Here is a 26,403-nt window from a genome sequence, read left to right on the forward strand (position 1 = left end):
CATACAGCTATATATATATATATTCACAGACCAACGTCTCAGATAATATAACATTTGTAGGACCTCCCCCTCCCCCCTTCTCCTGTCTCTTACACAAGCCACAACACAATTTTGTTTAACAATTACTTTTTTTGTGTTATATTATGGTACTATATATAGATATGTATCTATTGCTAACCTATATACATTTATATATTGGATTGTTAACGTATACACATATACATGTACTGTTAACAATTAAAGGCCTACATGTGCATGTATTGTTTACAAATACAGGCTACATGTTCATGTATTGTTTACGTTCATTTATTCCCTCCGCAGGTATCATTGATGTTCCAGAAAACATCAAGGCCTGCAAATATCTTCGATCTATCGATGCTAGTGTCAACCCACTCGGAAAGTAAGTCAAAATAAAAACACTTTGTTTTAACAATAATTGTGGGAATATATATAGATTATCCTCAACATCGTCGTTGTTCACTTACAGAGATTCGGTAAAATCCTGTCTAGCCTTAAACCGCATTATAAAAAAAAACATAATTTAATAACACAAGTGGGCTACGCATTTTTCAAAGTTTTGCTGAATGAAACCAAGCCTGGGGATTAATGTTTGCATAGATTCAATAATGAACAGATCGGCCCATAAAAATTACGTTTAAAAACGAACAAGATAGAAAAATTTTAAAGCATTAAACTATTAGTTCCCTATTTTCCAGCCCCTGTCGGAATATCTGCGTATTCTTAAGTTTGATATCCACTGATAAACCCTGTATGATTGTTCCGTTCCTCGGCGGAGAGTTCCATGAAACATCCTTTTTTAATTTAAAAAAAAGCCCCATTTAAAGCTAGTTTATCCCATTAAATTCGGTTCTTTTAATGTCGTTTGTACCTCAGCCAGTCTTGAAGGTGATCTTTGTTCAACCACTTCACCATTAGAAGTTTTTCCAATCGTGGATTACGATGTTCAAATCCTACCCACAATCCTACCCTTAGTGCAAAAACAGCCTATTATTGTGTCGGCTATTCCTTCACGTATAGTTAAGCTCAATCGATTACACTGTTATTTTGTTTGTTTAAAAAAAAATGCATTACTATTGTTAAGTGTTTCTTTTTTTAAACTTTACCGTAACATGACCCATCACAACACGCATTGAACACACGTCTAGGAATTATAATGCAACTGTTAAATTACTGTAATCATTTCATTATTCGATTACACGGGGTTGTATCAACGTGCGAAAATGTCAATAAATTGATCGCTGAAGATGTTCACATTTCGGCCAAATATCGGCGAATTGAAAAAACTAGAACATTGCAGAAAGGATCTAATGAAGGCTTAATTTAGCTGAACTTTTGGTGGGGGCGCGGATGACGGGTCGTTGGGTGACGCTTATCGCTCAACGACCTTTCTAAAATGGAACCTTAGAACTTCCGTTCTGCCATGCGCACTGTAGGCGGCAAACTGTGGCGTGTCAAGTTACATTTACACCTGAGTTGGGGGGGGGGGGGGGGAAGACGACTTTACTTTATCAATTGATCAAAACATTTTCTCGTGATTTCTCGCGTTTTAGTTGTTCGCACTGCCGGAGTATTTGGTGTGGTGTTGTAAGAATGTGTCACGTGTCACAATACACTGGGGGTGGGGGCGGGCGGGGTTAATAACGGTAGATTTTTCCCATGTTTTCTTTAACTTGCTTTCGTCTCTGTTTGTTTGTCTTTCCAATCAAATCTTGCGATCGAAATTTCTGGCACTTCCCAGTTAGCTAGCGCGCTGAAATTTTCAGGGAAGCTTTGTTTTGGATGACATTAGAATATTCAATTGTTATTATTACTAAATTGATCCATGGAAACATTTTATTGAGCATTTTAGACCGCTATATAATCTATATATATAATTCTCCTCTGCGAGCCATTAGAAAACAAGCTGCAAGCGCCTCCTTACAGTCCCCTCTCTTTCTCTCTATCACTATCACATCACTAACCACCCTACCCCACCCCCACATGGTCTGCTGAGCTGTGGTCACGTTAATGTTTACAAACCGTACAGCCAGTTTTAGTGACGGCTATTAGGGGCAGATAATTTAGTTTGAACCGACTTTAAACTTACAGGAGGTAACTAAGAGGAGGCTGCTTTCACGGGGGGGGGGGTGTAGGGTCGGGGTTAGGGGAAAGGAGGGGGGTTAGTGTTTTAAAGCAAATATTTTCAGTGGCAGCATTGGTACTGTCGAATTCACAAATTATGAATTACTGAAAAGTAGAAAATAAATCAACTAAATAGCGGCGTATGATACGCCGCGGGTCGGCTCTTTGTAGTAAAAACGTGGGGAAAAAGGGACATAACCCAGTAACTGTAATTTGTGTACAAACAACCGTAACAACTGGTGGCCAGTATGGGGGAGACGATATGGTCGAGTGGTTGGGCACACGATTGCTATCCCACTCGACACGGGTTCAAATCTATGTGTTCTAGTCAGTAACGTATTCACACAACGTGTTTTTTACGAGTTGTCTTTTTACGAGTTGTCTTTTTACGAGTTGTCTTTTTACGAGTTGTCTTCGTTTACCCAAAAAAAGTGAAAAGATAAAATCGATAGCAAGATTTTAATGCAAACAAACAGACAAAGACTAAAAAGTAGAAAATAATAATCATTTAAAAAGTTTTTAAAAACCCACGTTTTCTGATTGAACTAAAAAGTAGAAAATAAATGCTATACATCACAATAATGCAAGCGATCACTCTACTATAAGCGATCAAAAACGTGGGGCGCCGTGATTTTCTTACAGTTTCTAATACTGTTGACTCTCTACAAGCTCCCTAATAAAAGTCAATAGTATTATCTAATCAATAGTAATATAACTTTTTATTTTCTACTTTTTAGTTCAATCAGAAAACGTGGGTTTTTTTAAACTTTTTAAATGATTATTATTAACAGTATTACCCAAGTGGGCAATCTTTTAGATGAGCAGTGTTCAGCTTGTTAAAGAACCCGAGTATCACAATACGGTGGGGGTGGAGCGGGGTTAATAACGGTAGATTTTAACAGTATTACACAGGTGGGCAATCTTTGAGGTGAGCAGTGGTCAACTTGCTAGAGAACCTCACTGTGTCACAGGATTGTCATCCGAAACGGACTCGTGTTAGCATTAGGGTTAGGTTGAAGGACATTACCCCCTCCCCCGGTCATCCCCCGATCATTTTCCTACCCCCGGACAATTACCCCGTTCTAATATTTATAATACACATAATCCATATACCTATCTAGCTCCCTATAAAGGGGGGGGCGAAATGTAGGGTGAATGTCGTGCAAGCAGTGGCGTTGCTAGGTCGGGTGTCACCCAATGCGGCACCTAGAGGTGAACTTTGGTGTCACCTCCCTTCCCCCTTTTGATAGGTCTAAACTTTGCACAAATATTAGTAACGTTGTTTATCTATAGTCGGTTATTTATACAGCTTGATGTAACATTGTTTCCTCTATAGTTAATGTCATTGTTTCACGCCTACCCACCCCCCCCCCCACCCCCCACCCCCGCGTGTCGGGATTTGTCAATTTTGCTCTTAAAATATCAATTAAACTCAAATTAATAAATTAATGACATTTCATACACCCTACGTAATAGTGACGTCTCATTATATCCCATTCAATTCTGACGTCTCATATCCTACGCAATAGTGACGTCTCATTATATTCCACTCAATTCTGACGTCTCAATATACCCCGCGTAATATTGACGTCTCATACCCCACGTAATGCTGACGTCTCAGTATACCCCACGTAATGCTGACGTCTCAGTATACCCCACGTAAAACTGACGTCTCACTATACCCCACGTAAAACTGGCGTCTCATTAAACCCCACGTAAAACTGACGTCTCATTATACCCCGCATATACAAAGAATGTTTAATGCCGTTTTAAAAATCTCGACTAAAATTATTGCACATTAAAATGTGGACGCTGAAAAGTCGCCGCTGCGCTTTCTAAAGGAGAAAGAAAACGATTGAATGGAATCAATGAATGTAAAATAAATGAAGCACGCAATGAGTTGGTAAAGGGGTTGGTTGCAGGACCCCTGCGGGGGTACGGGCCAGCGCATCAAATGCTTGTGACAACATGAGGGCGTTGTGTGGGGAAAGTCGTGGGGAGAGTGAATGGGGGCCCGGGGGAGGACCTGGTTCATGGGAGCATCCAAGCGTGCTCAAGTCAGACCTGAGGCACTTACTCGTGGTTCCATAGACTGTACAGAATCAGTTTTGGCTTTTTTTTTTTTTTTTAAATTCGGTTTGTTTAATGAATATTGTTTCCAATACATTTTGTTGCGATATTTTTGCCAAGCGTCAGGGGTAACATTATTACGAAAAGTTTGTTAAGAATCAGTTTTTTCACTCCCTTTATACTACCGGAACTCAAGCATTTCTGGAACAAATCCATATCATTGTTGACCTAAGACCTGAAACATTGAGTTACTTCCCATGTAAGAATTCAAATTAACTAAGGGATGCAACCATTGACTGTTTACTCTGTTCTTAGAAGTCGTTAAATGAGAACCCGAAGGCCTAAGCCCCCTACGTAATTGGACCTAAGCCCAATACCTTATTAGACTTATGCCCCATACCTTATTGGACCTAAGCCCCATACCTTATTGAACCTAAGCCCCATACCTTATTGGACCTAAGCCCAATACCTTATTGGACCTAAGCCCCATACCTTATTGGACCTAAGCCCCATACCTTATTGAACCTAAGCCCCATACCTTATTGGACCTAAGCCCCATACCTTATTGGACCTAAGCCCCTTACCTTATTGAACCTAAGCCCCATACCTTATTGGACCTAAGCCCCATACCTTATTGGACCTAAGCCCCATACCTTATTGGACCTAAGCCCCATACCTTATTGGACCTAAGCCCCATACCTTATTGGACTTAAGCCCCATACCTTATTGGACTTAAGCCCCATACCTTATTGGACCTAAGCCCCATACCTTATTGGACCTAAGCTCCATACCTTATTGGACCTAAGCCCCATACATTATTGGACCTAAGCCCCATACATTATTGGACCTAAGCTCCATACCTTATTGGACCTAAGCCCCATACCTTATTGGACCTAAGCCCCATACCTTATTGGACCTAAGCCCCATACCTTATTGGACCTAAGCCCCATACCTTATTGGACCTAAGCCCCATACCTTATTGGACCTAAGCCCCATACCTTATTGGACCTAAGCCCCATACCTTATTGAACCTAAGCCCCATACCTTATTGGACCTAAGCCCCATACCTTATTGGACCTAAGCCCCATACCTTATTGGACCTAAGCCCCATACCTTATTGGACCTAAGCCCCATATCTTATTGGACCTAAGCCCCATACCTTATTGGACCTACGCCCCATACCTTATTGGACCTAAGCCCCATACCTTATTGGACCTAAGCCCCATACCTTATTGGACCTAAGCCCCATACCTTATTGGACCTAAGCCCCATACCTTATTGGACCTAAGCCCCATACCTTATTGGACCTAAGCCCCATACCTTATTGGACCTAAGCCCCGTACCTTATTGGACCTAAGCCCCATACCTTATTGGACCTAAGCCCCATACCTTATTGGACCTAAGCCCCATACCTTATTGGACCTAAGCCCCATACCTTATTGGACCTAAGCCCCATACCTTATTGGACCTAAGCTCCATACCTTATTTTACCTAAGCCCCATACCTTATTTTACCTAAGCCCCATACCTTATTGGACCTAAGCCCCATACCTTATTGGACCTAAGCCCCATACCTTATTGGACCTAAGCTCCATACCTTATTGAACCTAAGCCTTATAACTTATTGGACCTAAGCTCCATACCTTATTGGACCTAAGCCCCATACCTTATTGGACCTAAGCTCCATACCTTATTGGACCTAAGCCCCATACCTTATTGGACCTAAGCCCCATACATTATTGGACCTAAGCCCCATACATTATTGGACCTAAGCCCCATACCTTATTGGACCTAAGCCCCGTACCTTATTGGACCTAAGCCCCATACATTATTGGACCTAAGCCCCATACATTATTGGACCTAAGCCCCATACATTATTGGACCTAAGCCCCATACCTTATTGGACCTAAGCCCCATACATTATTGGACCTAAGCCCCACACCTCGTTAGACCTACGACTCGTAACCTTCGGACGTATAAGTTCCTAACCCCAAAGTGTCCCAGCCATGTTTTTAAGTAAACCCTCAAATTCTTCTGAACCCACTACACGAGGATGTCTAAAATGAAAACGATACGGACAAACGTTAGACCTGCTCCGTGTACCAGACCAGTACGTCAGCGAGAGATAATGGCGGACGTAGAGAACGTGTTAGTCCTACAATAGAGGTGCTAAAACCCTAGGTACACTAGGTAAACGCCGATCCCCCATTATCGGTAGCCGGCGTGCCGATGGACAGGGAGATAACTCTCCACGCTACATTAACTTTATGGCCCGTGTCACGTGATCGTGTTTCCCTCGGGTCCGCTGGAAGAGACCCGCTAGCTAAAAATAGACTCGACTCTACTACTTCTGGTTTTAGCACACCGCTGCCCTGTACCCTCTTGAGAATGTCTTCTTTCAAACGTTTTTCGCTGCTTGTGTATAGATCTACAACTTTACTCTTTCCCCCGAATAGACACGTTAAACTGTTAATCGGTGTGCAATGAGATTTATGTAGGGCGCGCTGGTCAGGCTCCATAAAATTTGGCAATTATTTTTATTTTTCTGAGACGGTTTTGAAAATGGGCCTGGAGAAATTACCCGATCTTTTGATGGAGCATCTAGACAATCTAGATCTAAATTCTTTCTGTAATGTCTGGTTATGTTTATTGGCTTTAAAAAAATATTGTGTGTAATTATGTAACCGGTTATCTTATATTATAATTATATCCTACTTTTGGCGTGTCCATCGTTAGACACCCTGGTCAAGTTACGAATGTTTTGGACATTAAATTAAATTCATTAAAGAAACAAGTAAGCGGGGTCTCAGATAATTTTACATGTTCCTGAAAATATCCGCTGTTTTAAAATAAATCTTTTAGGTGACCCTTTTCCAACTTGTCAGTAGTTGTTCTGGTTAACCAATATCATATTTTCAGATAATGTTTTTAATTAGTTCATTGTGTTAACTTATTGAATTTTTCAAAGTGTTTATTTTTTCGGTTGATTTAATTATTCAGTTTTTTAAATTTATTCAAGCTTTTCAAATACCCTATACCATATACACAGTTGAAGGAGTTCTTGGCTAGTCAAACAAAATTAGTTTCTTGATTATATTAATTCCAAGCAAATTAAAAGAGTTCTCTCCCATCAAAAATGTGTTTGACAGAGTTCCTTCCCATCACTAGGTCTATATAAGAGATTAAAATAAATAAATTTCCACTTTAAGTTTTACTGTTTGTTTTTTATGCAACATTTTATTAATAAAAATATCACCCCCAGTGTAGTATCCTATAGAAGTGGGTCTTTGTAAGAAGTTAGTGAAGGCATTTTTCACAAAGTTTATATATAATCATGCCTTACACTTGTCTAAATCACTTGAAAGACTCTTAAGATAGCCTTATGGGGTTACTTTGGTAAAAGAAAGAAATAATTGATTAAAAAACAATAGTTTAGTTCACAAGAGCAGTCTAGTTACTGAGATAGAGAATGGGTATTGACATGCATGGAGAATATTGTTTTAACTTCGATTGATTTGTTTTTAACTGCTATCATTGTGAAAATACAATATGGTTTTCAGTGTAACTTTTCCATCTTCTGCTTCTGTACTTTCAATGTAACACTTACGTAACTTTTCTATCATCATGTACGTAACATTTGTTCCCCTTTATTCCCCCAGGCTCCCAGAGGGCTTTACACAACTGGCCAACTTAACCCACCTGAACCTGAATGACACCTTCCTTGATTACCTACCTGGGAGCTTTGGCAGGTCAGTGTCACCACATCACCTGCCTCTAATGATTTGTTAGCATTTTCAGTTCAAAATTAATTTAAATGGTACATTAGTAAAAAAAAAAAACCTGCCACATGCACACCACGATAGGATAAATAAGTTGAAAAATCCTGGCCACATGCACACCAAGATAGGATAAATAAGTTGAAAAAATCTGGTCACATGCACACCAAGATAGGATAAATAAGTTGAAAAAATCTGGTCACATGCACACCAAGATAGGATAAATAAGTTGAAAAAATCTGGTCACATGCACACCAAGATAGGATAAATAAGTTGAAAAAATCTGGTCACATGCACACCAAGATAGGATAAATAAGTTGAAAAAACCTGCCACATGCACACCAAGATAGGATAAATAAGTTGAAAAAAAACAACTAGCCACATGCACACCAAGATAGGATAAATAAGTTGAAAAAATCTGGTCACATGCACACCAAGATAGGATAAATAAGTTGAAAAATCCTGGCCACATGCACACGAAGATAGGATAAATAAGTTGAAAAATCCTGGCCACATGCACACCAAGATAGGATAAATAAGTTGAAAAATCCTGGCCACATGCACACGAAGATAGGATAAATAAGTTGAAAAATCCTGGCCACATGCACACCAAGATAGGATAAATAAGTTGAAAAATCCTGGCCACATGCACACCAAGATAGGATAAATAAGTTGAAAAATCCTGGCCACATGCACACCAAGATAGGATAAATAAGTTGAAAAATCCTGGCCACATCCACACCAAGATAGGATAAATAAGTTGAAAAATCCTGGCCACATGCACACCAAGATAGGATAAATAAGTTGAAAAAATCTGGCCACATCCACACCAAATAAGTGGATGTGGATGTGAAAGGTGAGGACGTGTACTAGGTCAGGTGAGATTTTAGGTCACACTTTAAGGGGTGTCATCTGACTTTTTTGTGTGTAGAACACCCCCACATCCACAAAAGCATGTGCATAGCATCCATTCCTCCCTTGGGAAAATATATTTTTAAACTTTCATTTAGGCTTGAACATATTTTTCAAAGAAACTGTTTTGACTTTACTGTTTACACAATACCCCCACTCCCACACAAAGGTTTGACTCTTTACTCTTTACATTACATTGTCTGTTCCATTAGATTTTAATTTTATTTGTAACTATCCCACCAAAGCAGAGTGGGGTTGATTTTTACCCTCAGTCCCAGTTGTCCCACAAAGCCAGGCACCCCCCCCCCTCCCCTGCCCACACCCTCCCCAAAAAAGAATTCATCCAAACAACACATAATTCATGTCTTTTCTCAATTCTTGGACACCCCCCCTCCCCACACACACACCCAGTCACACACAGAAACAGCAAATTGTCACTAAAATATGAAATCTTCCTTATGTATGAGAGTTAGGCCTCAGTTAAGGGTGAGCCCTTATACATATAGGCCTATTAATATAAAGAAATAATTTGTGGTAATATTTAGAAATTTGTATTTTAAAGACAAAATTTGACTTGTGTTATTTGTGCTTAGAATGGTCAAGTTAAGAATTCTGGAGATGCGAGAAAATCACCTGAAGACACTTCCTAAATCATTTGGACGTCTGGTGGAATTGGAGAGGCTGGACATTGGAAACAATGAGTTCACTGAGCTGGTGGGTGTTGTTGCTTGTATACTGACCAGTCCAAACATTGCAGTGATTTACTTCACATTTACATCATGCCAGACACATTCACCATAGATACATTCACACCAGACACATTCACACCATAGACACACTCACACCAGACACATTCACACCATAGACACACTCACACCAGACACATTCACACCATAGACACACTCACACCTAAGAAATATTGACACCAGACACATTCACACCATAGACACACTCACACCAGACACATTCACACCATAGACACACTCACACCTAAGAAATATTGACACCAGACACATTCACACCATAGACACACTTACACCAGACACATTCACACCATAGACACACTCACACCTAAGAAATATTGACACCATATGCACTCACACCTAAGAAATATTGACACCAGACACATTCACACCATAGACACACTTACACCAGACACATTCACACCATAGACACACTCACACCTAAGAAATATTGACATCAGACGCACTCACACCTAAGAAATATTGACACCAGACACATTCACACCATAGACACACTCACACCTAAGAAATATTGACACCAGACACATTCACACCATAGACACACTTACACCAGACACATTCACACCATAGACACACTCACACCTAAGAAATATTGACACCAGACGCACTCACACCTAAGAAATATTGACACCAGACACATTCACACCATAGACACACTTACACCAGACACATTCACACCATAGACACACTCACACCTAAGAAATATTGACACCAGACACACTCACACCTAAGAAATATTCACACCAGACACATTCACACCATAGACACACTCACACCTAAGAAATATTCACACCACAGACATAACCACACCATTACACATCTTATCTACATACTATAGACCAACATTTAGTTCATTACCAATTTTGTACAATATCATTTTTAAACATCATTTTATATTTACATGCATTGGCAAGAATTTGCATTTATTCATATTATTTTTTACATTTAGTGAAACATCTTTTTTTTCCATTTGATATTGGTTGTGTTTTTCAAAGTTACTGGCTTCTAGTAAAGAAAAATGTTTTAAAAATAGACCTTAACTTTTTCTTTCAGTCGGATGTGATTGGGAGTCTAACAAAGTTATCTGAGCTGTGGTGTGATAACAACCAGATCACAACTATAACACATGTAGGTTGACCTTTGAACTGTTGAATCTGCGAATAAATAAATGGCACCTTAGGCTGACAGATGATTAGATAATAGTCTGATACTGATTCAGCTGTGTTAAAAATAAATATATAAACTATATATATGTTAAATTCAGTTTGTTTTCATGCAAGGGTAAGAAATTTTTTTAAAAGCTTTTGTTGTTGTTTACATCTCAGACCATTGGGAACCTGAAGCAACTGATGTTTCTTGATGCCAGCAAGAATCAGCTTCTGGATCTCCCTGGAGAGATTGAGGGCTGTGTGGGCTTGGCTGACCTTCACCTTACTACCAACAACCTCATGGGTCTACCAGAGTCTATAGGTAAGTTGGTGCATAGTATAGTATCCTCCCTTGAGAAAATGTATCTTTAAAATTCCATTATAGTTAAGTTAAAAATTAAAAATTTAAAAACAAATCTTCCAGGTAACTTGAGCCACCTGACGACATTAAAAGTTGATGACAATCAGCTGACGTCGCTTCCTAAAACACTTGGAGGGTAAGTCTGAGGCTTTTTTTTTATTTCAATAATAAATAATTGATTTTATTTTTTGCTCCTTTAGTAAAATAATACATCCTTTATTTAAAAAACAACTCATCTATTAAAAAGTATTCTTTTTCTTAGTATTTTTTATAAAAGGTAATTTAAAAAATTGTAAAATAACTACAAGCACAGTAATATGTTACCATATGTTCCAGACTTTCCTCACTGTCAGAGCTAAATGTGAGCGCCAATGACCTGGAGGACCTCCCACCCAGCATTGGCCTATTGAGGAACTTACGAACATTTTACGCTGATGAAAATCTGCTTCAGTTCTTACCTGCTGAGGTAAAGTTTAATATATATATACACACAATAGAATCAAAATTTCCAAATATACATTTTATTCCTTTAAAAATTTGCAATAATTAAATATTTTAGAATGTTTGTACCTTACCTTGGAGCAACTGTTTTTAACTTTAGAAATAAACTTTTTTTAAAAATAAAATAAATATATGAAGGATATCTAAATAGTATTGTATGATATTCATATAAAAACGGCCAATGTGAAAAAAGGCCTCCAAGCTTACTGTTGTTACTCTTATTTAATAAATAAGCAAATAGCTTTTATTATTTGTAACTTGTATTATATGACATCTAACTTGTATTAAATGACATGAAACTTGTATTAAATGACATCTAACTTGTATTATATGATATCTAACTTGTATTATATGACATCTAACTTCTATTAAATGACATGAAACTTGTTTTAAATGACATCTAAATTGTATTACACAACCAGATGGGGAGCTGCAGTGGCATCACAGTTCTCTCAGTGCGCAGCAACAAGCTGACCTACATCCCTGACGAGATTGGCCGTATCCCACGGTTACGTGTGCTCAACCTGAGTGACAACTGTCTCCGCTACCTGCCCTTCTCCATCATCAAGTTAAAGGAACTTCAGGCCTTGTGGCTCACAGAAAACCAGGTCAGTTTTTTCTGTTAGGGAATCACGGCTGTATAACAAAAATAGTTCACTTTTAAGAATCACACTACAAAGTTAGTTAGCAACTTGAATAATTCTAGCCATTTTGTTGTTGCAATACCAGACAAGAATTGTTATTTGAATAAGTTTAATGATTCCAGTTCATTTATTTAAAATGTTGATTGTCAGTCATAAAAAGGTATGGTTATCAACCAATGGTAAATCTGTAATTAAAAACAGTTATGCATTAGGATCAAATTAATAAACTTACAAAAGGTTTTCTTAATTTTCCATCACAGACGCGTCCATTGATTCCTCTACAATCTGAAAACGAGCCAGGGACTGGAAGAAAGATTCTCACCTGCTATCTACTGCCCCAGGGATCCTCAGAGCCAAATGGTAAGATCAATTCAACACACACTTTGAAGTTTTCCTTGTCTATGTGAGGTCTCATAGCTAAATTCTAAGATCAATTCAACACACAGTATGTTAAAGTTGCCTCTGAAAGTTTTTGCTTCAGTCTGACAGTGCCTACTATATTTCCAGATGAAAGAGACCCAACAGGAGACAACGAAAGTTTTCACGCCTCCATGTGGGATGAGGAGAGGCTCAAACGACAACAAATTCATTTTGATTTCGCTGATGACCTGGAAGGCGAGGTCAGAAAATGTTTTCAACATAACTTATTTATATCTGATTCATAAAAAAAAAATATGGCCAGAAAAATATTTCTAAGATACTTGTCTTTACCTGATTCATGTATGACCAGACAAATATTGTAACATTATTTTTCTTTATCTCATTTTATAGGCCACATACATATTTTGTCTTTGCGAAATTCTTGAATGACCAAAAGTTATTTCTAAAATTTCTATTTGTGTATGACTAAACATCTCAATACCACCAAGCCGGTTTCTTAATTTTAACTTTTTATTTAGGGTACCTTGGTTCGATGTCCAACACCATACCCAAAAGAAATGAGAGAAAAAGTGCGGCATGCCAGAAATTTGGCCATGAGACAGATGATCAACGTTGGAGAAAGTCCCCGCGATGGTTCGGCCGGGTACGGGGATGGTGATAGACTTTCTGGAACCACAGATGAGGTCAGTGGTTACATGGGCTGTATTATTTTTTTTAACCTTTGATATGTGAAGGGTGTTTTTATCATCTGAATTCTGATTTGAGTGATGTACTATTTTTATCAGGATTCACATGACCTCTTATGTTTTTAAAACTCTCAGTGAAGTCTTTAACAAAAGTAATTAGTTGTTTGGAATTGTATGGGGGGGGTCTCAAATCAATCCAGCTGAAAAAGATTTTAGTGGTTAATTTGTTTTTCTTTGTAGCCATTAATGCTATTTGAACTTTGATGCATGTATTTTATATTGTGACAGAATGGTTTTGGATATGCAAGAGACAGTTCAGATGTGAGGGTGAGAGAGGCTCGGATCACAAAACCCATGTCCCCTAAACTTCAGGAGTCTCACCGCTTGTACAGGTTTGATAAGGTCAGTTGGTCAGCTCAGCATTGCTTGGCTAAATGATTCTTTTAAAGATATTTGTACTGGTTTGATAAAGTCAGTTCAAAATGATTCTTTCAATAGCTAAATGATTCTTTTAATGATAATTGTACTGGTTTTATAAAGTCAGTTGGTCAGTTTAGCATTGGTTAGCTAAATGATTCTTTTAATGATAATTGTAAAGGTTTGATAAAGTCAGTCCAACATAGGTTGGCTAAAATATTTTTTTAGAGGTATTTGTGTTTACAAAGGTTGACCTAAAGGGTTCTTTTATTAAAAATATATAAATCTATTCTGTTCATAAGTTTAAAACAACTTTTTGTTACATTAAAGGAGAAACTAATGAAAGATAAGGCAAGGATGCAACATCGACTGTCAGTGCCAAACTTTGATGGAGATGCAACAGACTTTATGAAGGAAGAGAGGGGTAGAGACAGCAGGAGTAAGATTTTTAAACAATAATGTGGCCAATTTTTTCTGTGGGCATTTAAGTATTTTATAGAAGTTAAAACTATATAAATGGCTTATTTTTTTTTACTGCACTTGAAATATTTGTATGAAAAATTAAATTTTATAAATTTGTTATTTTTACAGGAAAATCTGGTGATGACAGCATGGCTCGTAGATCTGGCTCAGTTCCAGACCTCACTACACCAAAGACTAAAGAGAACTCTTCAGCAAAGGCGGTTCCATCTTCAGCTACTTATGATGAACTCTACTACAAACACATTGTCCAAAGGGGCAGACGACATGGACGGAGAATGAGAGAATATGATTCAGACACTGGCTATCGCAGCGACAGAGAAATCAGGTTCAGAGTAGATGGAGAGGAATCAAGAGGAGCCAACTCTGAAATTTTATCAGTACGGTCACAACCGTTACCGAACCAGCATCACCACCATCACCACCGCAACCACAGCGGCAGGCGGAGAGACGGTGCTGGTTACGCCAGTGACTTGGAGGCCTACGGCTCCGGCAGCTTGTACCCTACTGCTAACGCAGCTGCTGCAGCTTTTCAACAGAAGCACCACGGCTCTGGGCAGAGCAGTTCCCCAGCTGCCACCCCTCAGTCATCCAGAAACTTCCGTCCACATTCCCCGTCCCGGTCAGAACCTCGGAACTACGGAGGTGGATCTGGACATCATGGACTGTACAGGAGATCCAGCAATCCAAAAGAGAGCGGTCAGGCAGGCAGTGACTTCTCTAGGACTAATAACCCCATGGCTTTGAATGACACGCACAGCTCCGCTTCTAATGAAGAGTTCTACAAACGGTTGCCGGGCAACGAATATTACCCAGCAGACAACATAAGAGGAACCAATGAAAGACTTGCTGGGGAGGATTACTACACAGCCACCCCACAACAAACAAATCCCCTGGGTTCACAGTATCCCATACAGATAAGCAACGGTCCACAGCTACAAAACCCAATGGGCCCTGGGCCGCCCTCTCAGAATCCGATGGGCCCTGGGCCGCCCTCGCAGGGCCAGTCAGGGTTAGGGCCCCCGCCTGCTGTAGCCCCTAAACCGAACTTGAACAATTCAGGGGGAAGCAATCTCTCCCTCCACCAGGCCTCCCCCTCTCCACCAGTGTTTCACAAAGACAATTTCATCGACCAAAGCACACCAGTGATTACACAGGCCCCAGTTCAACTCGCTAATGGTGTAGCCAATCAAAACGCCAGGGATAGGAGGGGAAGTAACTTGTACACAGTTGTGGAAGAGAGGGGCGGATCTCAAAAAAATCTGGTATGTTTTGTTTTGTGATCTTATTTTTTTAGAGTTACTTGATTAAGTCATTCACTTCATTGATGCAAGAAATGAGATTTCATTTTTACCATGGTGAATAAAATACTAATTTTTTTTTTAATGTAAATATTTTAAATTAGAAATTTAGATTGATTTTAATGAATTAATACTGTTACCAGGAATTCAAATGATTTTTGTTAAAAGTTAAGTCAGCTTTTTTTTTATCCACAGTCTAGTCCAACATTTAAATGCTGTCTTTGTATCCACAGTCTAGTCAAACATTTAAATGCTGTCTTTGTATCCACAATCTAATCAAACATGTCTTTGTATCCACAGTCTAGTCAAACATTTAAATGCTGTCTTTGTATCCACAATCTAATCAAACATGTCTTTGTATCCACAGTCTAGTCAAACATTTAAATGCTGTCTTTGTATCCACAGTCTAGTCAAACATTTAAATGCTGTCTTTGTATCCACAATCTAGTCAAACATTTAAATGCTGTCTTTGTATCCACAGTCTAGTCAAACATGTCTTTGTATCCACAGTCTAGTCAAACATGTCTTTGTATCCACAGTCTAGTCAAACATTTAAATGCTGTCTTTGTATCCACAGTCTAGTCAAACATTTAAATGCTGTCTTTGTATCCACAGTCTAGTCAAACATTTAAATGCTGTCTTTGTATCCACAGTTTAGTCAAACATTTAAATGCTGTCTTTGTATCCACAGTCTAGTCAAACATTTAAATGCTGTCTTTGTATCCACAGTCTAGTCAAACATTTAAATGCTGTCTTTGTATCCACAGTCTAGTCAAACATTTAAATGCTGTCTTTGTATCCACAGTCTAGTCAAACATTTAAATGCTGTCTTTGTATCCACAGTCTAGTCAAACATTTAAATGCTGTCTTTGTATCCACAGTCTAGTCAAACATTTAAATGCTGTCTTTGTATCCACAGTCTAGTCAAACATTTAAATGCTGTCTTTGTATCCACAGTCTAGTCAAACATTTAAATGCTGTCTTTGTATCCACAGTCTAGTCAAACATTTAAATGCTGTCTTTGTATCCACAGTCTAGTCAAACATTTAAATGCTGTCTTTGTATCCACAGTCTAGTCAAACATTTAAATGCTGTCTTTGTATCCACAGTCTAGTCAAACATTTAAATGCTGTCTTTGTATCCACAGTCTAGTCAAACATTTAAATGCTGTCTTTGTATCCACAGTCTAGTCAAACATTTAAATGCTGTCTTTGTATCCACAGTCTAGTCAAACATTTAAATGCTGTCTTTGTATCCACAGTCTAGTCAAACATTTAAATGCTGTCTTTGTATCCACAGTCTAGTCAAACATTTAAATGCTGTCTTTGTATCCACAGTCTAGTCAAACATTTAAATGCTGTCTTTGTATCCACAGTCTAGTCAAACATTTAAATGCTTCTTTGTATCCACAGTCTAGTCAAACATTTAAATGCTGTCTTTGTATCCACAGTCTAGTCAAACATTTAAATGCTGTCTTTGTATCCACAGTCTAGTCAAACATTTAAATGCTGACTTTGTATCCACAGTCTAGTCAAACATTTAAATGCTGTCTTTGTATCCACAGTCTAGTCAAACATTTAAATGCTGTCTTTGTATCCACAGTCTAGTCAAACATTTAAATGCTGTCTTTGTATCCACAGTCTAGTCAAACATTTAAAGGCTGTCTTTGTATCCACAATCTAGTCAAACATTTAAATGCTGTCTTTGTATCCACAATCTAGTTAAACATGTCTTTGTATCCACAGTCTAGTCAAACATGTCTTTGTATCCACAGTCTAGTCAAACATTTAAATGCTGTCTTTGTATCCACAGTCTAGTCAAACATTTAAATGCTGTCTTTGTATCCACAGTCTAGTCAAACATTTAAATGCTGTCTTTGTATCCACAGTCTAGTCGAACATTTAAATGCTGTCTTTGTATCCACAATCTAGTCAAACATTTAAATGCTTCTTTGTATCCACAGTCTAGTCAAACATTTAAATGCTGTCTTTGTATCCACAGTCTAGTCAAACATTTAAATGCTGTCTTTGTATCCACAGTCTAGTCAAACATTTAAATGCTGACTTTGTATCCACAGTCTAGTCAAACATTTAAATGCTGTCTTTGTATCCACAGTCTAGTCAAACATTTAAATGCTGTCTTTGTATCCACAGTCTAGTCAAACATTTAAATGCTGTCTTTGTATCCACAGTCTAGTCAAACATTTAAAGGCTGTCTTTGTATCCACAATCTAGTCAATCATTTAAATGCTGTCTTTGTATCCACAATCTAGTTAAACATGTCTTTGTATCCACAGTCTAGTCAAACATGTCTTTGTATCCACAGTCTAGTCAAACATTTAAATGCTGTCTTTGTATCCACAATCTAGTCAAACATTTAAATGCTGTCTTTGTATCCACAGTCTAGTCAAACATTTAAATGCTGTCTTTGTATCCACAATCTAGTCAAACATTTAAATGCTGTCTTTGTATCCACAATCTAGTCAAACATTTAAATGCTGTCTTTGTATCCACAATCTAGTCAAACATGTCTTTGTATCCACAGTCTAGTCAAACATGTCTTTGTATCCACAGTCTAGTCAAACATTTAAATGCTGTCTTTGTATCCACAGTCTAGTCAAACATTTAAATGCTGACTTTGTATCCACAGTCTAGTCAAACATTTAAATGCTGTCTTTGTATCCACAGTCTAGTCAAACATTTAAATGCTGTCTTTGTATCCACAATCTAGTCAAACATTTAAATACTGTCTTTGTATCCACAGTCTAGTCAAACATTTAAATGCTGTCTTTGTATCCACAATCTAGTCAAACATTTAAATGCTGTCTTTGTATCCACAATCTAGTCAAACATTTAAATGCTGTCTTTGTATCCACAGTCTAGTCAAACATTTAAATGCTGTCTTTGTATCCACAATCTAGTCAAACATGTCTTTGTATCCACAGTCTAGTCAAACATGTCTTTGTATCCACAGTCTAGTCAAACATTTAAATGCTGTCTTTGTATCCACAGTCTAGACAAACATTTAAATGCTGACTTTGTTTCCACAGTCTAGTCAAACATTAAATGCTGTCTTTGTATCCACAATCTAGTCAAACATTTAAATGCTGTCTTTGTATCCACAGTCTAGTCAAACATTTAAATGCTGTCTTTGTATCCACAGTCTAGTCAAACATTTAAATGCTGTCTTTGTATCCACAGTCTAGTCAAACATTTAAATGCTGTCTTTGTATTCACAATCTAGTCAAACATTTAAATGCTGTCTTTGTATCCACAATCTAGTCAAACATTTAAATGCTGTCTTTGTATCCACAATCTAGTCAAACATGTCTTTGTATCCACAGTCTAGTCAAGGCCAGCAGAAGCCAGCAGTGAGCACCCCACCACCATACAACCCAGCACCACCCTACAGAAGACCATCTGATGCCCGAACCCTAGGGCCACGCCCTGAAAGACTCTCTAGTGACTCCTCTTCTAGTCGTGTTGACTCCCCTCACACCACATCCAACATCCCATCAGTCATGACTCTGGGCGCCGCGGCAACCAGCGCTACACCCAACATCAACAGATCTCAGTCCTCACCTTGTGGTTTCCATGGCAGCAACCCATTCCCTGAACTTCCTGCCACGCCCAGGGAGAAACTTAGTTTTTCAGACTACGCTGACCTTGACAGGAGAAGTCAAGGTCACTACAGCGTTAGAGACAATCACACCAGCAGGTCGGGCAGCAGTTCCTCACAGATAGGATCAGCGTCTCAGACCGGCGCCGCCTACCATCTGGGTGCCAGGCCGAGGGACAGGTCCGACTCGTCTGACTCACGTAGTGACATACACAACCATTCATCGTCCCGCGAGTCACCCAACCCCACATTTGGTTCAGCCCGGCCCAATTCACGACAAGACAGAACATTTGATCCGTATTCCGGATCCTTGGACAACACAAACTTTGACGATTTCGCAGTCCCCAACCAGGAGCAGTCGTCACAAGTATCCAGCTCCACGGACAGCGGATACGGACATGGACACCATGTGTATGAGCGTATTGGAGAGTACGCAAAGAGCAAAGGTGACGTGTTCCCACCACACCCAGGGCCTGGCTCACACAGCTCAGCCGCTACATCAACCCCGCCCTCTCAAAGACTCACTTCTGTCAAAACTCCTGCAGTTTCTTCAAGGGATGTAACTCCTGTGAAAGAATTTACCAAACCATTTCCTGACTCCACCACACAAGAGCACAAGGAACAAGTAAGTGTAAAATCATTTTTAAATAACTGCATGTGCATAGTATTCATTTTCATTAATGATTTTGCAATAATTTTTCAAATGTTAATCTCAGTTGTATAGTTTGAGTACAGTACTGTCCCTTAACCTTATAATTCTTCTTAACTTTTGAATTATTTAAAATTGTTAGATCTAGTATAATTTAATCCAAACCAATTGTTTTGAGAAAATACAATGAATAACCTCTAAATATTAGTGAGTATTCCAGATAATCAGTCACATTTTAGCCTTGTACTTGATAGATTTGTCTCTGTGTTACATGATGTAGGACAACACAGTCACAATACTAGCTGGCTAATAACTGACACAGGTGATCTTTTTGAAAATAGAGTAACCTTGAGGAAAGCTGTCTTGCTTGAGGAGGCCTATAGGTTCTGCTTGCTGTACTTGGAATTTAAGCCTCTAAAATACTTTGGAATGAAGTTGTCATCCCAAATTAATTTTATACCCATAACAATCAAGTGGGACAGCATAGCCTAGCGGTAGAATCCTAGAACACTAACCTTAAAGTCTCGAGTTCGAATCCATTTCAAGTCAGTAGAACGTTCTTGAGTCCACCCAGCTTTGGGTATCTAAGTAGCTGGGCACAGTGCTGACCACAATCCATCATTTTCCCCATGGGCCATCAGGTTCAAAAAGAGAACCTTGTTTTACTTACTTACCAATAACAATCAAAATGGATTTTCCCACAATTAATTTTAAAAACTGTTTTAACTACTTAGTCAGTATGATGTTATTTCTATTTTTATTCTGGTTCAAATCTTTTAGAGCTCTGGGAAAATACAAAAGCATAGAGTATTCTAAAATTGGGATTTTGACTGTAAGTCTTGTTTATTATTTCAGTTTCGAATTACAATCAAGAAAAATCCTGGCCTAGGCTTTTCTATAGCAGGTGGCATTGGTTCCCATGGCAACCCATACAGGCCTAATGATATAGTAGGTTCCATTGTTTTTTAAACACTATATACATGTAAATATATGTCACATATATATGTAAAAATAATGCATGATCTTTATAAATAAAATATATGTTTACTCTCCCAACAGGGAATATTTGTGACAAAAGTTATTCCTGAAGGTCCAGCTTCAAAATTACTTCGACCAGGAGACAAAATTTTAGAGGTAATTTTTATGTAACACCAAGTTCAACCAAAGAAAAGCCTAAATATAAAACCTTTGAACCTTATACCTGTATTTTGCTTAAGCTTAAACTGAGGCATTGTAACAGGATTTAAATGTAGTTATCAAATTTTTGCTTTGTTTTCAAATCATGATAAATATAATGTTCATCTTATAATTTTAAAAATGTTTGTTACCAAATATTTTCTCATTTCATCTATTTATATTATCACAGGTAAATAAAGTTGACTTCCAAACCATTGAGCACAATCAAGCAGTGACTGTTCTAAAAACAAACAACAATGTCAATCTTTTAATTGAGAGGATACAAAAGGTCAACATGGTGTAAACAAACCAGAACTACTGTGTGATAAATTGTATTTATGTAAGTGTGAATGTTGGCTATTTAAATCAGAGCATGAATGAGTCAAAGTATTTTTAACCTGATTAGTAATGTTCATTTAAGTTGTTTTCCTATTAGATCATGTGATCTGAGGTTGTTGGAATAGCTTGCTGGTTCAATTGAATGATCAAATAAATTTAATTATATTTATATTTTATTGGAACAAATTTGTAAGAACTCAGATTTAAAACCAACTTTTCTCCAAAGGTTCACAGTGTGTTGTTTGTACAAAAATGTTATAAGCTAAATAAAATTCTCTCTTTTATTTCTTTTTTTTTAAAATCTTACCCTTGTAGCTTAAATCCATATGTGTTCAGTTTGATCTATCAGTTAAGCTTCAAATAGATTTATATTTGACCTAATTTTCAGTAAAATTGTTATAAAGGTTTCCTTACAACACAAAATATTTTACAGTTCCATTTTGATAGGTTCAAAAGTGAAGGTCTAAAATTCATGACAAGGTTTTTTTTTATTATGGACTTAGAGGTTATTTATTATGTAAAATCAAGTGCGTTTGTTAAAAAAATGATAAAATTTAAAAGATCTATGTCTGGAAATAACATGTTGGGATTTTATACTGCTGTTTTAACATCTGAAACTGCTGACCACCAATCCACACCCCTACATTTTATGTACAGAATCTCTATGTACTATACAATTTTAAAAACTTTACACATGTTTATACAATCTTTTGATACCTGCTTTATCATGCATTCCAATATTTATGTATGTATTATGTTTTAGTAGTTATGCAAATTTTTATCTATAAACTGCAATTAGATTATTGAAGTTAGTGACCATTGATTTGGTCGTTTGTTTTACTTGCTTATTTGTCCAGTATTTGTAAACTCAGTGTAGATTTTTTTGTCTTCCATTATAAAATTTTGTAATTTTGTGAAATCGAGTCCAGATATTGGATTTACAACTCAGTGGTAAAATACTTGTTAGAATCATTTTTGTAATGTTAATTATAAAGAGTAAATTTAAAAATAATACTTCTTTGACAAGGGTAATGGAATTTGAAATCCAATTTTTTATTTAAAAATTATTTTATATTTACTTTTTTATACAATTTTATTTATGCAAGATAGTGCTGTACATTTTTTATTTTGTTTTATAAACAAGTTTGTAGAAAAATTGATTTTTTTTTAAAAATGTAACAACCGTGTTTAATTGCTGTTGGACTAGACTGATAATTAAATGTAAATAAGTAGTGTAGTGCCATTTTTTAAAAAATGTGCAATTATTATTTTCTTGCTGTATTGTTGCTCTGTGACTCTTGATTCTTAGAAATTTGTTTAAAATATAAAATGGCAGCATTATATGAAAATTGATTTCTGCTTATGAACCATTCCATGTTACACATATTTTGTTATTGAATTTATGAAAATGTGTCAGAAATAAAAAAAACCATTCCAATCGTTAGTAGCGTTGTAGTTGATAATCTTTGTCACATAAGGTTTATAAAATGGACCTGTAAGTTCTCCAATTATACAAATAAAACCAGAGACACAAACAATTTTAAGTTGTTTATTTGTAAAATTATAAAAATATCAAACAAATAAGTTTTGTAAAGAAATAATTAAAACAACAAATATTACAAACAATATTTCAGTTCCAAAATTATCATTTTTAAAAAAAATTAGGGATTGTTAAATAAAAACAATGAATAACCAATAGTAAACAATAATTAGACAAGTCTCGTTAACAAATAACATCATAGGCTGAGACACAAATACATCAAAGAACAGCTGCAGCTCTGTGGATTTCCCATGAGTGATCTCATTAACATGGTCTAGCAATGTTCTTTATTATTCATTATATTTTAACTCCCCAATCATTACTAACTGTTCATGACAACAGGGTTATAACTTGGTATTGCTAAAATATTTTAACTATTTGTATTTAATAGTGAAGGCAATACAAAAGAAACTGTAAATCAGATTTCCATGGGAACTGTTGATATTAAATAATAGAGTAAAATATTTTTTTTTAAAAACAAGATTTTAAAGCTTTGAGTTGATCAAGATGAGATATAATCAATGTCACAAAACGACCATTATTTTACGTTTCTCAGACAATGGATTTCATAGACATAAATAAATAAATAGGCCTAGTTATTAAAAAATTAACACAATATATCCATTAAAAATCACATTAATACCATAAATGTATCCACTAAAATACACACAAAAAAATGTTTAAACAGTACACACACAAAATGTTTAAATAGTACACAGAAAAAATGTTAAAATAGTATAATAGAGATGGAATTGCTCGTTGTTCCAGACAACACTAACAAGTAAAATAGTTGTTTGCATATTAATTTTAATTTTCTTTAGATGATGTTTTTAACACAATTAGAAAAGTTAACTATTAAAACATATAGATTCTTTAGTATTAATGTTGGTTTAGATACAAATTGGCTATCAGATCTAATATAGATTACAGTGGGAGTTCATATGGAAATACAGTAGGCCATTGGTCTCCAAATGAGGGGGGAATCACTTGTTCTTAATTTATAATTTTATATTGTATACTTTTATCATAACACAGATTCATAAAAAAATTTACATATGTAATAAAGATTTCAAAAATTACAGTGACCAATAATGGTTTTAACATCATGCACAAAATTCAAATGATACATATAATTTACTAGCCATATAGAGTAATTATACTGTAAGCCCAGTCATCTGAGTAGAGCCTCAACATTCAACAAATGTGTGGGAAGGGCTTTTAGGGAGGCGTGGCCTCCAGTACTGATCTGATCACATTAATGACAAATGTTTGAGAACCACTGCATTAGAGTATACTTCAAAGAAAGATAAACAAAAGGATTTTTTATTTAAATGTCACACAGCCACACAAAATAATAGTCTCATAACAAATCAAAGAGTCATTTTCCAAAACACAAATGACAAAAATAAAAAGTGAAATATTTTTATCATCGGGAAACAATTTAGAAATCTGTTAAAATCTTAATTAGCAATAGCATCTTGTTAAATCTGTTAATTAATATTCTTTATAAACAAAACTTAGTAAATGAAAAGTAACCCAATTATTAAAGCCCAAAATTGGGCTGACAACAAACAAGTATGCTGCAAGAATGTAACTACATAACCTTTAATAACATGAGAATTATAAACTAATAAAATGTGCCTAGAAGCAATAGTTTATATATAATTAAAAAATCTAAATATCTCAAATCTACAAAGGCACACTACACAATTCTTGGAAAATGACCCTTCTATTCTGAAATGACATCACAGTTAATAAAAAAAACTTCAAATTTAAAAACAAACATTTTCACTGACTAAAGGCATCAGATATTCATTTATTTGAGTAGGATTCTTTAAGTAATGGAAACATTAAAGAATCTATGAATATATACATGATTGCCTCAGATAAATACATCACACATATAGAATATTAAAGCATTAATTTCCAGGTGATTGAGACAAAAACTAATTACAAAATTATACAGAACCCTCCACATTTCTAAAAATGATGGATCTACAGCAAAATGTTTTTTTTTTAAATTACATTAAATGATTCACTTTAAAAATATCAAATTTTTAAAGAATTAATTACATATTGTGACAACTTTACAATGTATTTAAAACATTTTCAGGGCTCCTAAAATTTTCATATTTTAAAAGCTTTTCTAATTAGTATTAAGTGCATTTGTAAAAAATTTGTAAGTTTAATTTTTAAATAAGTACAAATAATTGTAGAGAATATTTTTAAAATCTTAATATTCATTTTTCCATATTTCATCAGTCTTGAATTGTTTACATTGCTTCTTGGTGATAATAATCAGTTTTAGGATACATTTTGCTTAACATTTTCTTATACAGGCTAACAATTACTAAATAACTAGCGTAACTTTTTATGTTAACAATGATAACTGTTGTACTTGACAGCAAAAAGAAAAGTATTTTTGTAGTAAATTTACAAACATTATTGATTGGTACAGGCTGGGACTAGGATGTGTTAGATACAAACTTTAACAACGTGAATGTAACAAGTAAATCATGATAGCGTACAGAGAGATGTTGCTGCCCATTAAGTATGTTTAAACATTTTCCATCATATACACGCTTCTTCGAATAAATTTAACAAATAGTCATGACATTTATTTTAAAACAGTTTTTAAAAAGTTGATTTAAAAATCACATAAATTATTATTTAAATACAAAATATATATTGAGTTATAATGTTAAAAATATTGTAAAAACATAACATCAAAAATAAATTCATATTCTAAAGGCACATAAATCCTTTACATTAGATGGAACAAACTACATTGAACACAGCATAATGTAAATGGTAGAACAGCCAATGTAATATAATGTGAAAGCACTTGGTTTTGATAAACTTTAGACTTTAAAGGTCTAGAAGGTTTCTGATTTCATTGATGCGATTGTCTCTTCGTTGCTCAGCTGATAGCTTTTTGTCTAACACTCCGTTGATCAGCTGTCTCTTCTTGTCCTGAAGTTCCAGCATCCTTTCTTCAATGGAACTTTCAATGACAAACTAACAGAAATAATAGATAAAACTGTCAATTACAAACTAACTAAAACAATTGTTATAGCTAAAATAAAATGTTCAACACAAAATAACCATTGATAAAACTTTCAATAACAAACAGAAACAAAATATAAAATTTTCAATAACAATCTTACAGAAACAATTTTTAAAGCTTTCAATAAAAAAGCAACAGAAACAATTGTTAATTATGTAAATATCTCATCAAAAGTAGGCTAAAGAGTGATTTGTGGAGTATTTCTAAATTTGAAGATAACTAAACAGAGCAAAAGAAAGTAAATACATTTTTAAATTATTCAAAATTTGAGCAATTAAAAAAAGACTATTTTAAACTAATGGTTAACTTATATGTGGCTGATGTTGACTATGTAAACCCCACCTTTGTGATGATGACATCATTTGTTTGCCCCAATCTGTGACAACGATCAAAACATTGCTCTTCTGCGGCAGGGTTCCACGCCTGGGGATA

General features: G+C 36.1%; 1 protein-coding gene across 1 annotated transcript in view; it reads left to right on the plus strand.

Moving 5' to 3' along the window:
- Positions 1 to 22,529, plus strand: part of LOC131943082 (leucine-rich repeat-containing protein 7) — a 44,817-nt gene extending 22,288 nt beyond the window's left edge. Inside the window, exons 4-21 of the mRNA XM_059303092.1 lie at positions 322 to 400; positions 7,871 to 7,960; positions 9,493 to 9,613; positions 10,717 to 10,791; positions 10,989 to 11,133; positions 11,236 to 11,308; positions 11,509 to 11,638; positions 12,096 to 12,281; positions 12,578 to 12,677; positions 12,825 to 12,937; positions 13,217 to 13,381; positions 13,673 to 13,786; positions 14,132 to 14,240; positions 14,393 to 15,546; positions 18,926 to 19,825; positions 20,705 to 20,797; positions 20,909 to 20,983; positions 21,216 to 22,529. Of these exons, the coding sequence (XP_059159075.1) occupies positions 322 to 400; positions 7,871 to 7,960; positions 9,493 to 9,613; positions 10,717 to 10,791; positions 10,989 to 11,133; positions 11,236 to 11,308; positions 11,509 to 11,638; positions 12,096 to 12,281; positions 12,578 to 12,677; positions 12,825 to 12,937; positions 13,217 to 13,381; positions 13,673 to 13,786; positions 14,132 to 14,240; positions 14,393 to 15,546; positions 18,926 to 19,825; positions 20,705 to 20,797; positions 20,909 to 20,983; positions 21,216 to 21,329 (3,836 nt within the window). The 3' untranslated portion in view covers positions 21,330 to 22,529. The remainder of the gene's footprint in view (positions 1 to 321; positions 401 to 7,870; positions 7,961 to 9,492; positions 9,614 to 10,716; positions 10,792 to 10,988; positions 11,134 to 11,235; positions 11,309 to 11,508; positions 11,639 to 12,095; positions 12,282 to 12,577; positions 12,678 to 12,824; positions 12,938 to 13,216; positions 13,382 to 13,672; positions 13,787 to 14,131; positions 14,241 to 14,392; positions 15,547 to 18,925; positions 19,826 to 20,704; positions 20,798 to 20,908; positions 20,984 to 21,215) is intronic.
- The last annotated feature ends 3,874 nt before the right edge of the window (positions 22,530 to 26,403 follow it).

This window comes from Physella acuta, unplaced genomic scaffold, assembly GCF_028476545.2.
Source record: "Physella acuta isolate Inbredline_101_S28 unplaced genomic scaffold, ASM2847654v3 ptg000441l, whole genome shotgun sequence".
Taxonomy (NCBI): domain Eukaryota; kingdom Metazoa; phylum Mollusca; class Gastropoda; family Physidae; genus Physella; species Physella acuta.